Here is a 12,559-nt window from a genome sequence, read left to right as displayed (position 1 = left end):
GAAAATTAATCAAGCACTCTGAAAAGCATTTTCCCCCTCTTACCACCTGATTAACCCGTAGAGCCTAAATTCGTTACTATAGATATTTAACTGTTTGATATTCTAGTGAGTATAAAGTGACTTACTTTCTTTCTTTATCGACTGTAAGATACCTAAAGACATTTTTTATCGGTGACTAAAAGACATTTTTACAACGAAGTGCGTGGAGTGCACGAAAGGGATCGTCAGTAAGTTTTAATTTAAATAGCTGTACTCAAATCTCTTGGTCAGGTAAAAGTGTTGTATTTACAAGTCTGCAGAAGATATCCTCACGTATGTGTGGTTTCCGGGAGTATCTTAACAGTTGATTGAAAGCTCTTTGCCGCCATCTTAATCAGCAAAGACAGACAGAGTACTATAGCACTTTTTAATTCGAATTTTAATTTTCAGCGTTTATTATTAAAATTATTTATAATTATTACTTTTCACTACTGAATACAAAGGGCCTATTACTTTCTGTTTTGATATTCCATTTTTAACAGTTATCTTTAAAATTATGTATCGTTTTACTTACTTTCGTACTGAAGATTACAACAACAATAACATTAGATGCACATAAATATTATCCGTCTTTGCAGCTGAAGGTTTATTATTATTTTTACCCAAACATGCTTCATCTAATCACATTAGCAATCATGACTGGTTTTTATGCCCCCTGTTCTTTTTGTGTTCCCAGTGGCTTATGTGTAACCACCATGTATAACAGTTTTGCAGACACAAGAAATAGGACGCATAAAGACCACTAATAATGCGTAATTGACCTGTGCTTAAATAGAGCATGTTCTGTTAAAAACAATGATAAAACATTCGAAAGGATAGTTAATATTTAATTTCATGTACATGATCATTGTAACTGCCGCAGCAACAGGGGAACAATGGCTGCAAATGGCAGCAACGTAATTTCAGTTGCTCGTTGTTACAAATACGAACCTCCTCCACACACCTCACTGTTAACAGCAAACATACAGTTCCAGGTTCCGCACTCTCTATTTGGCAAAACGTTGCCGATTTATGGACCTAACGTTAATATGCAAAAGGAAGAGCTTCATTAATTTCTACTCAATTTCTAGATTATTCGCTCACCGAGCAGAAGCTATTTCGAAAGATATACAAAATGGTTCAAATGGCTCTGAGCACTAAGGGACTTAACATCTGAGGTCATCAGTCCCCTAGAACTTACAACTACTTAAACCTAACTAACCTAAGGACATCACACACACCCATCCCCGAGGCAGGATTCGAACCTGCAACCGTAGCAGTCGCGCGGTTCCGGACTGAAGCGCCTAGAACCGCTCGGCCACCGCGGCCGGCAAAGATATGCATGCTGATCAAACTTTCTATAGCAATTATGAAGTTTCGGAGCGTTTCCAGCTGACTGAAAATTTTACTGAATATCGAGCCGAAAGTCACCTAGGAAGAAAATTTATTCATAATTTATGTATTGTGAGAAGTTAATTTCAAGTATTTCATCTCATTACTGATTATTTTGCAGGAATTGCTTCTTGAGGCTCTGGCCTAAATCTGTCAACTATTTTTCTGAGTACCTATTCAGTTTCAAAGCACATACCTTGTTAACAAACGTTGGTGACAGTCGCATAGACGGTGAGTAGATTTCTTTTTTTCTTTTTTTTAAACCATGTCATCAAAATGCTACTTCTCTATAATCGCACTTAAATTGTTATAGAAAGCGAACTCATGACTTGGTATTCAGCAATTTAATGAAGTCTTAATAGAACGCAATGGTTGGGGATGGTGTTGGATTGAAACGCAGGAGTGATCAATCAGCTTTCGGATTTCCACAGGACTCCTCGTATAACATGGGGATGACGCCAGGATGGACCTTTCAACGACACCAGAACCACTTTCCCCGCAGATGTGTGCCCACCACCTTCTAGTCAACGGGAGGTTAAATTTCTGTGCTCTTTTTTAACTTTTAGCCGAAGAAATGTTTTTAAGTTACGCAGAACAGAAGAAAAGAGAGAGCAGATGATTTTTTCGTGCCAGATCACCAACACAGCTTCCCGTGCCGGCTGGGGTCCGTTGAGCAGTAGCTCGAAGCCCCTCACGTCTCCCTTCTGAAACAGAATTTTAAGCTGATTGGAAGTGCAGCTCGCGTGGAGCGCATCGAGACAAGGAAAATTTCCAGTGCTTCTCGTGACAGAGAGCTGGTCGATGCACGTCGATGGCGTGCCGTGCCATTAATGTAGACGCGGGTCGGCGCATGTGTCGGTGTTTTTGTACACGCGAGGACGACAGCGCCAGCGGGCGGCCACCGCAAATCTCAGGAGAGCTTATTACTGCGAGTGGTCGCGTCGCAGCCCCTCCGCCCTGGCAGCATCCCTCGCAGGCCTCGCCTGGGGGACGGCAGCGCCAGCGGCTCGGAATGGCTGCAGATTTGCCGAACATCCGTGTGTGGAGGGGATCCAGCGCAGCCTCTAGTGTTCCCGCATTTAATAACGGCGGCCGCTGTGCCATCTTCGACTGCGGCCTTAATGGCTACCTCCTCCGAGAGCAATCAACAACACCACGAATGTCGAATTTGTCGAGGATGTTTCCGTATACTGTTACGGTGCATCAGAAAGCGAAGTATTCTCTGCGCTTGAGCAGGAATCTTTTAGAGGGCTGTTTGTATGCTTTGACTGGGCCGATAATACGCAAACGATAGTCAAATACCAGTAAATCCCCACCTCCTATTCCTTGAAGAATCGAACTCCCACGTACAGAACGTCATATCTCCCGAAATATGTATTATACAATGACACGATCTTGCAGGTACATTCAGTGGTCTTTGTAGATACCGTCTGCAAAATATATTGCGAACAGAGGTAAGAGTAATAAGGTAACAAATTAAAATGCATGCCTGATGCTGCAAATCCACTGAACAGCGAATATATAGTAGCGATAAACATTTTTGGTTCTATCATTTCGTGGGGGTTGCAAGTTTCGCAGAGGTTTTAAATTACGTACAAAGCTTGTCGAAAGTCGCTAAATGGCTCTGAGCAGTATGGGACTTAACTTCTGTGGTCATCAGTCCCCTAGAACTTAGAACTACTTAAACCTAACTAACCTAAGGGCAGCACACACATCCATGCCCGAGGCAGGATTCGAACCTGCGACCGTAGTAGTCCCGCGGTTCCGGGAAAGTCGCTAAATGCTCTTGTTCTCAAATACTGGGTGAGTATAGTCTGGGTAGCTTGCGCGCCCTGTGTTACGCTGCGTGAAGACGTATACACCGTTTCTAAGTGTAAAACTTGACTTATTGTGTTAGATCTTTAACATAAGATTATAGCTCTATTTAAGTACATTATAACTGCATTTAAAATCTTTTAGTTTGGTCAATAACTATATGAAATTTTAAAAATTAAATTTTTGTTATCCTTGGAAACATTTCCGTAGGTGACCTGCAAACGACAACTTGTCCCGGGTTAGCCGTTTAGTACTATAGATTCTAACTATTGATCATAAAAGTGTCATTTTTATGACCTTTTCGTATATTTATCCGAACATATTTCAGTTTTTACGTGCTATCATCAGTACGCCTTTACTTTATTTGATATGTTAATTTATATTCGTATCCGATTGTACATTTAATCGTTCTCCTTTGTTGGAGGGTAGTGCCTTTTCTCATATTCTTATAGCTCAGACACATTGATAATGGATTAGTATAGCCGAATCATGACAGTGAAAATAGAAATAATTAAGGCTTAGTGAAAATAGAATCGATCATTGGCTGATAGTAACATATGTTAAAATGATCCTTGGAGATCGATACACATCGAGGTATCATCGCTCTTCTGTTTTTGTGAGTGTTCGAATTTGAATACATGATAATATATGTAGCCAAATACAAGCAATTTAGATGAACGAATCATTTAGCGACGGCAAAATAAAAAAATAAATAAAAATCTTATATGATATTGCGAGAGTGAAAGCGTACTGTGTGGGCATTTCACACTGCAAAAAGATCCTCAGTAACTAGCGTTTGATCCAATAGTACACTGCATTCAAGATGACGCTAAGGCTCTTCTGTTACCATCGGGCTGCCTACTCATTCGGAATATCTGAGCCATTCTCTATGTCATTTGTAAAATTTTATTTGTATTTCTGTTCTTCTGTTTAATCAGTGTAGTCTCTAAATAGGATATTATGAAGGTAGACTGGCTACACGTGAGACAGGCTACGATCTGAAGGCTTCGATCTTGATAAATTAAATTTAGGAATAAATAGATAAAATTTCGTCCACGACGACGGATCTGCTAACGCTCATCAAGCCTGACGGTCTCCAAACAACAACGGGCATAGCAGTGGCAAGCGTGAATTACTCCACAGTTTTCTAGTACTCTCAGAAGTAAAGTCTATCACGCAAGGGCCATCAGCGAGGAATTTAAACCTCCTCTACAGCCCAGTCTTCTGACGATATGCATGAAAAAATTTGGAGACAGCTGCATACAATTTTTTTAAGCCCACTTCAAGATCAAATATTTTCTGCTCATTCGGGGAATCAATGCCAGCCAGTCACTGAACTGGCATCGACAAATACAAGAAGTAGGAATAATCATCGACAAACTAGGACTGTTTATTCTGAAATGTAATCCGAGTGTTTTGACGAAAGGAACCTACGGCCTCCTTTATGTTACTGAATTTACTTCGTTCATTAAGCAAAGCTGATTTGTGTAATTGTTTAACAGATTAAAAGTGTACAGCGAAAATAGTTATTACAATATTATTATTCTGGACGTCAAGTCCTTTAGGTGGGTGGTGTTCGTTGACTGAGAAATGAATGAAAGTGTGCTGCAATAGACTAACTAGGCCTATATGTTTTTTCTATTTTTTTATCTGAGATATAAACTTGTGTATTAACTACTGTTTCTTTTCAAAATCTCGTGTGCCGTAGCCTCGACACCCTTTGGCGTATCGATTCATTACGCTGGAATGCAAGCGTGGGTGCGATAGGCACTGCAAAGTATAACCTCCATCATACGATCAACAGCTTTAAATTTTCACCAACGATATTATATACCAGTTTTAAGAACTAAAATAAAAATAAATTAATGAAACAAGAAGTAATTATACAATCATTTTATTAAGTTTTTCTCTATAAATTTTTGTATTTTCTGCTTTCGGTCGAAAGATATAATAAACTGCAACAAAAATGCTTCCGATTAGTTGATAATAAGAAACGGAAGACTAAAGTTGGTTTTTTTCGTCACAAGTAACGATGCCTCACCATTTCTTCACAAATATTAGTTTCACCCAGTACACTTCCTATGAGCGACCATTCCGTAGTATTAAGCGATCGGGGTAGCGCAGTGGTTAGCACACTGGGCTCTCATTCGGGAGGACGACTGTTCAAACCGGCGTCCAGTGATCCTGATTTTGGTTTTCCGTGACTTCCGTAAATCGTTAAAGGGCACGGCCTCTTTCCTTCTCCATCCTTCTCTAATCCGAACTTGTGCTTCGTCTTTAATGGCCTCGTTGTCGACGAGACGTTAAACACTAATCTCCTCCTCCCTCTTCCATCATTCTGTAGACGGCCGGAGTGACCGAGCGGTTCTAGGCGCTTCAGTCTGGAACCGCGAGACCGCTATGGTCGCTGGTTCGAATCCTGCCTCGAGCATGGATGTGTGTGATGTCTTTAGGTTTAAGTAGTTCTAAGTTCTAGGGGACTGATGACCTCAGATGTTAAGTCCCATTTGAACCACCATTCGGTAGATTCTTGGGGCCCTATAGCGCCATTCTTTTTTCGGACAGCCAATCGGAAACCAAGTGTTTAAAACTGAGATATCCAACTGCGATCAGCCATACTTGATTTTTGTAGCTATGTTCTCACCCTTTCACATAGTTTTCATATTGTTAGAATTTTGTCTATATTTGTATCAAGGGCTTTTTATTTCACAAAGTTCGCTCTAGATGAAGTTCGAAACAGTATTTTCCAGAACTCTACAACAGTTACCAAAAATCTTTAGTAATAGCGGGTTCCGAAGTTTTCGTGTTGATCACCTGTATAAACCAAATTTCGGACTATCAGACGATCAACGGTAGTAGTTCTTTGGTTCAAATGGCTCTGAGCACTATGGGAATCAACATCTGAGGTCATCAGTCCCCTAGAACTTAGAACTACTTAAACCTAACCAACCTAAGGACATCACACAAATCCATGCTCGAGGCAGGATTCGAACCTGCGACGTAGCGGTCGCGCGGTTCCAGACTGTAGCGCCTAGAACCGTTCGGCCACTCTAGCCGGCTAGAAGTTCTTTCTATAAGGCACTAGCTTAGGTGTTGTAAAAATAATTATATCTTCGTTTTACAGAATTTGGTCGTTATTACCAACATGAAAAATTTTGCTGTACGAAATTGATCAAGTAATATTTCTGATGCCTAGCTTCAACTAGGTAACCATTCAGTCTACCCACACACTGTAGCCGTTATATGCAGCGATAAGCTTCGTGAACTTTTGGATACCAGTCACCCACAAAACAGAAACTGTTTCCCTGCATCTGGTGGAAAGACGCATCACTGAATAAAACTATCACTATAGCTGCTCGCTTTTTCTCCTTTTGCTGCCTCACATTGCGTCATGCTGGACATAATGAGAGACTGTAAGAGCAGCAATGTACTCGCTGTTCCATTGGTCCGACTCAGATATAGTCGGTGGCTTTTCTGAATCATTCGGAAGGAATCCCTCAAATCACATTCACCAAATGTCCTGATTTTGAATGTTGTAGAAAGGGAATCTCGCCTGTTACATCTCAGTGTTACAAAATAAATGGAGAATTTTCCAAACACTTGCTCTCATACAAAAATATTGTATTTCATTGTGTATGCATGTATGTGTGAGTGTAGTGAGGTGGAGGAGGGGGAGGAGGGAGTAGCAGAAACTTCCATACACTTATAATTTTTTTTTTCCGAACTTAGTCGATCTAAAACTAAGATAAGAACTGAAATCTAGAACAATGCATTACTTTAGATGAAATATTCAATAATGCTTTCCCTCAAGAGCAGTTGTATTACCAGAACTGCACTACATCGATCATTTAAAATTATTACCTCAGAGAAAAGAACATTATTTACACAACTCAACCATAAATCAGGCTTTATAAACAAAAATTTCTTTAACTGAAGCAGAGGAGTATGTTACCCGAAGGAGAGTAACGGTTGGGCGTATGCCATGTTGCATTATTGAACTCCATTTATGTGTCTTGCTACAAATATTCTAAATTTTCTCGTGAAGTCTTTAGGAAAGATATACTGTAAACCGAGAAATGAGAATATCAGTCGAGCAACAGTAAATTGTAATTACATTGCAACAGCAAAGAAGAATATAAAAGGAAATAAAGGATTATGCAGAGCGATAAAGGTAGAGTCTAGCGTGAATGCTTGTCGAGGTTATTAGAGACATGAATCAAGATGTTTGCACATATATCTGTTCTTGCTAAATGTAGTTCACTGCATTTAATTTCTGACATAACATTCTACATGCTATTGTCTCAGACTCCTGGCAGCTAGAATCACAATTTTACCTAACTAGCACATTACATATACAACGAAAGTCTGCTCTCCACTGTGATAAATATCTAGTCTGCTAAATATGATGAAAATGTTCCGTAGATCCTGTGCGGGTGATCCCGGCGGAGGTTCGAGTCCTCCCTCGGGCATGGGTGTGTGTGTTTGTCCTTAGGATAATTTAGGTTAAGTAGTGTGTAAGCTTAGGGACTGATGACCTTAGCAGTTAAGGCCCATAAGATTTCATACATATTTTAACATTTTTGTTCCGTAGATCTTATTTATCTGTACTGTTGCTGTGGGCTTCAAACTGGAGAAGCAGATTATTGTGTGAAAGGAATCTTCCCCCTGCACCCCGTGCATGAATCATGGTATTGCCTGACATCGTCAACTGTACAGTCTGGCGCGGGAACGTAGACGCGATTCGATGACAAGCAGCGAATCAAGTCGTCTGATGGAAGGAATCAGCAGACTCGTGGCTTCTCTAGTGCTGTCCGCGGGACGGCGCTGCGTTAGTCGCTTACACCTCTTGATCTCGTGATAAATCCATGTCGCGTCTCCGCCCGATTGTGTTATGGAGACTACGACGCCATTCCATCGTGGTATAGCGGAGCCCGCTGAGCTGCTCCCCTCTGTCTAATGTTGCCGGCTGAGATGCTACTACAGAGCAGTTTCTTGTTGGAAACATACTACTAGATGGCTGGAACTGAACACAAATTTGTGTCTTTCGCGGGTTAGCTCTACGGCACAAGGCAAAGGCCTTTCACTATTGCTTGACACCCAAATCTAAAACTCACAATTGTGATATTCTCACAGACTGAAATGTTATTGACGTACCAGTAAAGAACATTGCAGTTGTTGTATAACATATTTCATTACTTAAATGACAAGATAGTGCCCTTATAATTGGATGATGAATTGAAAATTTAACTATAGATGCAGAGCTAGCATCAGCATTCCTGAATAAATATAACTATCGAAATCCACTATGACTTTGGCCCCTTCATCTCTATGTGCACTGATTGTGCAGGGTGTCTTACTGTTTACTATCTCAAAGTCTGTGATTGTAGCTATCTGTTTTTCACTTCCCACCTACAGGAATTTTGTCACGTCTACTCTTGAGTGACATTGGAGTTCTGAAACCGTAAACACGACTATTTTCGTCGCAAAGGAGTCCTATTTCTAGCCTCTCGAGCAGATTTCCAACGTTTAAAATTCCTGACTCGCTTATCATTGTGACCGGTACGGTTGCTAGGTAAAGATATATAAGTGAGCCTCCATTCCGTTCCTGCGTCTTAGAATGCAATGACCGTTGTGACAGCACAAAACATACTCCTCTTTGCACTGTAGAATTGCTTGTGAAAAACCCCTTGCACTCACTAAGAACCACTTCCAACAGCCGCGCGGGGTAGCCGTGCGGTCAAGGCGCCTTGTCACGGTTCGCGAGGCTGCCCTCGTCGGAGTTTCGAGTCCTCCCTCGGGCATGGGTGTGTGTGTTGTCCTTATTGTAATTTAGTTTACGTTAGATTAAGAAGTATGTAAGCCTAGGGACCGATGACCTTAGCAGTTTGGTCCCATAGGAACTTACCACAAATTTCCAAAATTTACACTTCCAACAAAAACGTTTCCCCTTAGTATGATAACAAGTTAAGTGGTAAAATGGAAGCATCCGCAGCGTGAAAGTGAGATTCCACGACCAATACGTGTTGCTAGCAGTTTAGTGAACAATACGTCTGAATATCTTAATCATTATACAGTATAACTGTAAGAAACACAAGACTGCCTGATTTGAAATATATTTAACCACTTTATTTCAAATAATACAAAATTGAGGATACTTATAAGAAACGGTAGTTAGTAAACTCGTTGATTATTATATTGTAAATTGGAAACCCTCAAGAAATGAAGAATACAGTGCCATAATCACTGCATTACGCGTGCCATAGAGGGAGTAAAAATGAGTTACTGGTGGAACATCGACTAAGAACGAGCACAACAATGAAAGCTGACCTCACATGCAACGAAGCCCAAGATAAATAAATATTTACAGATGAATCAATTATGGTAAATTGAAGGAAATTAAAAATAAAAATAAACTTTCTAACTTTGTTTAACGCAAGACCCATTTTCTTTCTTTCTTTTCTGTTTTTACAGTTTTTAACACAACACACCATAGCTGCGTATGATTAAGTCAGACTATGTAATAGCCAATCACAATAAAAATAACTTTAGCAACGAATAACACAAAATTATATTTCATTGAAAATATTCTTTTGTAAAGACAAATACAATTGATTCTGTGTATATAGCATGCTACGACAGTACAAATTTTATAACAAGTTCTCAACAGTTTTACGGTAGAAGATGCTTTGATGGTGGTTTCATGAGTGAAATAACACAAACACAGGTAACATGTAGTAGCAGTAAGTGTTTGTATAGTATGGACGAAACTCTGCGCGCTGCGGAAGAGTGGACGTTGATGAAGATAAACGGATGTACGATAGGAAGATAAGCCACTGTGATGCAACTGATGGACAACCGCATTTTTAAGGTACACTATAGAACTATAGCTCTATCACAGCCTGTTTCAGGTACCAGGTGATGGGTATATAGTGATAACACCAATTAATGAAGAGGCTGAATTTTAAAAAAATTATAAGTTAGAAGGCCAACAGAAATATATGAGTTAAGCCAGGAGGAGTTCATGCTTAGGAAAGCTGCTCGGCATATACAGGGTCACCGGAAACCAAGTGCTACCAGAAATAGCGCACATGATTTCCTAGCTGGTGCTCTCGTGTACATGTTATATTCGAATTAAACAAAATGGGAGCATACTCGAAGCTACTTCCAAGGAATGCGATGACTTTTTTTTTTCATAGATGTTATGAGATAATCTAGGTTTCATTAACAGCGCGAAGTTTCGAAATCTTGGTAGACTGGCATCGTGCGTGATACAGCTGGCTTGCTGGCTCTGTGAGGCGTGAACAGGCTTAACGTCTAAACAGGCAGTGTAACGACCGGAGCGCTATCTACAGGGGCTTTGCCTAACTACAGGACTGGGATATCAGTAGGAGTGAAGTAAACACAACCGGCAGCGTAGGAACGGAGCCACAAAGCGTCTGCCTACTCTGTCAAGATTTTACGCGCGTACCCGGAAATAACAGCAGGTCACTTAGCTTTGAAAATGTAGATTTTAGAACAGACCCATCGTGTTTGTTTTCTAACGATTTTTGTATATGTCCCTTACTTCCCGACTTATTGATGGTGTTAATCTCTTCATGATGTTCTACTTATTATCATGTTGCAACAATTTTAAGTCAAAGTAAGAGGAGTTTCCATGGGATTTACCTGAAGAGGGTCTGTCCGAGTATCTGGTGCAGTACACCCAAGCCGGCCACAGCTGCTGGGCTGCGGCGGGGGAGGCGGGGGTGGCGGCGGCGGTGGTGGCGGCGGTGGCCGTCGGAGCCTGTGCGGGGGCTGGCGGGGGCGGCGCAGGCTGCGGAGGCGGCTGCTGCTGCGGGGGCGGCACCGGCACTGGAACCGGCACTGGAACCGGCACCGGCACCGGCACGGGCAGTGGCAACGAAGGCGTCGGCAGCGTCGGTGGAGGCGGCACCGGGGGCGGCGGCACCGGGGGTGGCGGCTGTGCCACCGGCTTCTTGGGGGCGGCGGGGGCGACGCTGGGAATGAGGGGCAGCGCCTCGTGCGGTCGGAAGAGGCGCACGCAGCGCCGGCCGAAGTCGGGCCGCAGGATGTTGGCCACCGAGAAGGGCAGCCCCGCCGCCTCGCCGCGGCCCTCCGTGTCCAGTGCCATCACGACAGTCCTAGCACTGCACTTCCGCCCCTCGCTACAGCCGCGCCCAGACTCGATCCATCGTTTTCTCTTTTATTTCTCGACCCGTCTGCCACCACAGCTGAGCCCAGTCAATTTGCAGTTATTCAGCTAGTGGTTGCAGAAAAACTGGGCGAGAGCACAATTTGTGGCATTCTCATCCGACAGCCCGAGACCTCCACTTCTTTACTCCCTCACGCACTAGCGTCCTCCCCTTAAACGAGTTATTCTCTGTTCCGAAAAAAAATGTCAGGCGCGTGCAAGTAGCCGGTCGAGTACCGACTGAACATCGTAAACCATAGGAGCACCCGGAGTAAACTGCCTCGTGCGGGGAAATGTAAAGAAGTCTGGGACGAGTGGAGGCGCCGCGACGCAGGACGGCGCCTGGAAATGACTTGTAAGCCGGCGGCTCGGCGGAGCGCGTGTGTCCGCTTGAGTGGCAGCTGACGTGCGACGCGCCAGACGCGAGATGCGCGCCGCCCCTCCAATTTTCCTCCCCCCCGGCGACGGCGACGGCGACGGCGACACCCCTCCACACGCGCACTACTGCTCACATTAGGGCCAACGTTTCAATCTAACTCGGGCGCCGGCCGGGCAGCCGACGACGCCGCAGTACCGGCGAGGCAAAAAAAGACGAGGCTCCGCCGGGACCGCGGCCCGCGTCGCCTTGCCGGAGGAGGGGATGCGCGCGCCGAGATGCGCCGTGATTGGCCACGCCCACCAGGGGTGGGGAGGTCCCGAGGCCAGGTGTCCGCCGCGACGCCCCGCCCAGCTGGCTGGCCAATCGCGGAACGCCTCACATCCCTCCCCGCGGGGCGATATTCCGCGGACACACATTGGTCGCGTCACCGTTTCTATTAGTTAACTTTGGGTTGGAGGTTTGGCAGGATTGAGCTGTTTTATATATCGGAAAAAAAGAAATGTGTGAGATAATGGAATTGAAATCTGCGAAGTAGGGAGACGTAGGAAGGGGAGAAACAGTTACCGCAGAGATTTTCATTACTGGTGGGATGATGGGAGATAATAAGGGGGTTTAGAGTAAGGTATTTATTTTGTCGAGACAGCTGTTGAACGGCGTCGAGAAGGAAGGGGGATATGATAGTTTAAACCGCAATGCATTAGTATACAGGCTGAAGCCGAGAGCACGCAGTTCACCTCCTTAATGTGTAGTTACACGAGAACGAA

The 12,559-nt window shown here is 43.3% G+C and overlaps 1 protein-coding gene across 1 annotated transcript in view; it reads right to left on the bottom strand.

The window, feature by feature from the left end:
* Positions 1-11,970, bottom strand: part of LOC124721672 (homeobox protein engrailed-1-B-like) — a 156,701-nt gene extending 144,731 nt beyond the window's left edge. The window contains exon 1 of the mRNA XM_047246745.1: positions 10,891-11,970. Coding sequence (XP_047102701.1) covers positions 10,891-11,356 — 466 coding nt within the window. The 5' untranslated portion in view covers positions 11,357-11,970. The remainder of the gene's footprint in view (positions 1-10,890) is intronic.
* Between the last annotated feature and the right edge of the window lie 589 nt (positions 11,971-12,559).

The sequence above is a fragment of the Schistocerca piceifrons genome, chromosome X, assembly GCF_021461385.2.
Source record: "Schistocerca piceifrons isolate TAMUIC-IGC-003096 chromosome X, iqSchPice1.1, whole genome shotgun sequence".
Classification (NCBI taxonomy): domain Eukaryota; kingdom Metazoa; phylum Arthropoda; class Insecta; order Orthoptera; family Acrididae; genus Schistocerca; species Schistocerca piceifrons.
Note: the sequence above shows the minus strand (reverse complement) of the source record. Positions and strands in the feature narration are given on the sequence as shown.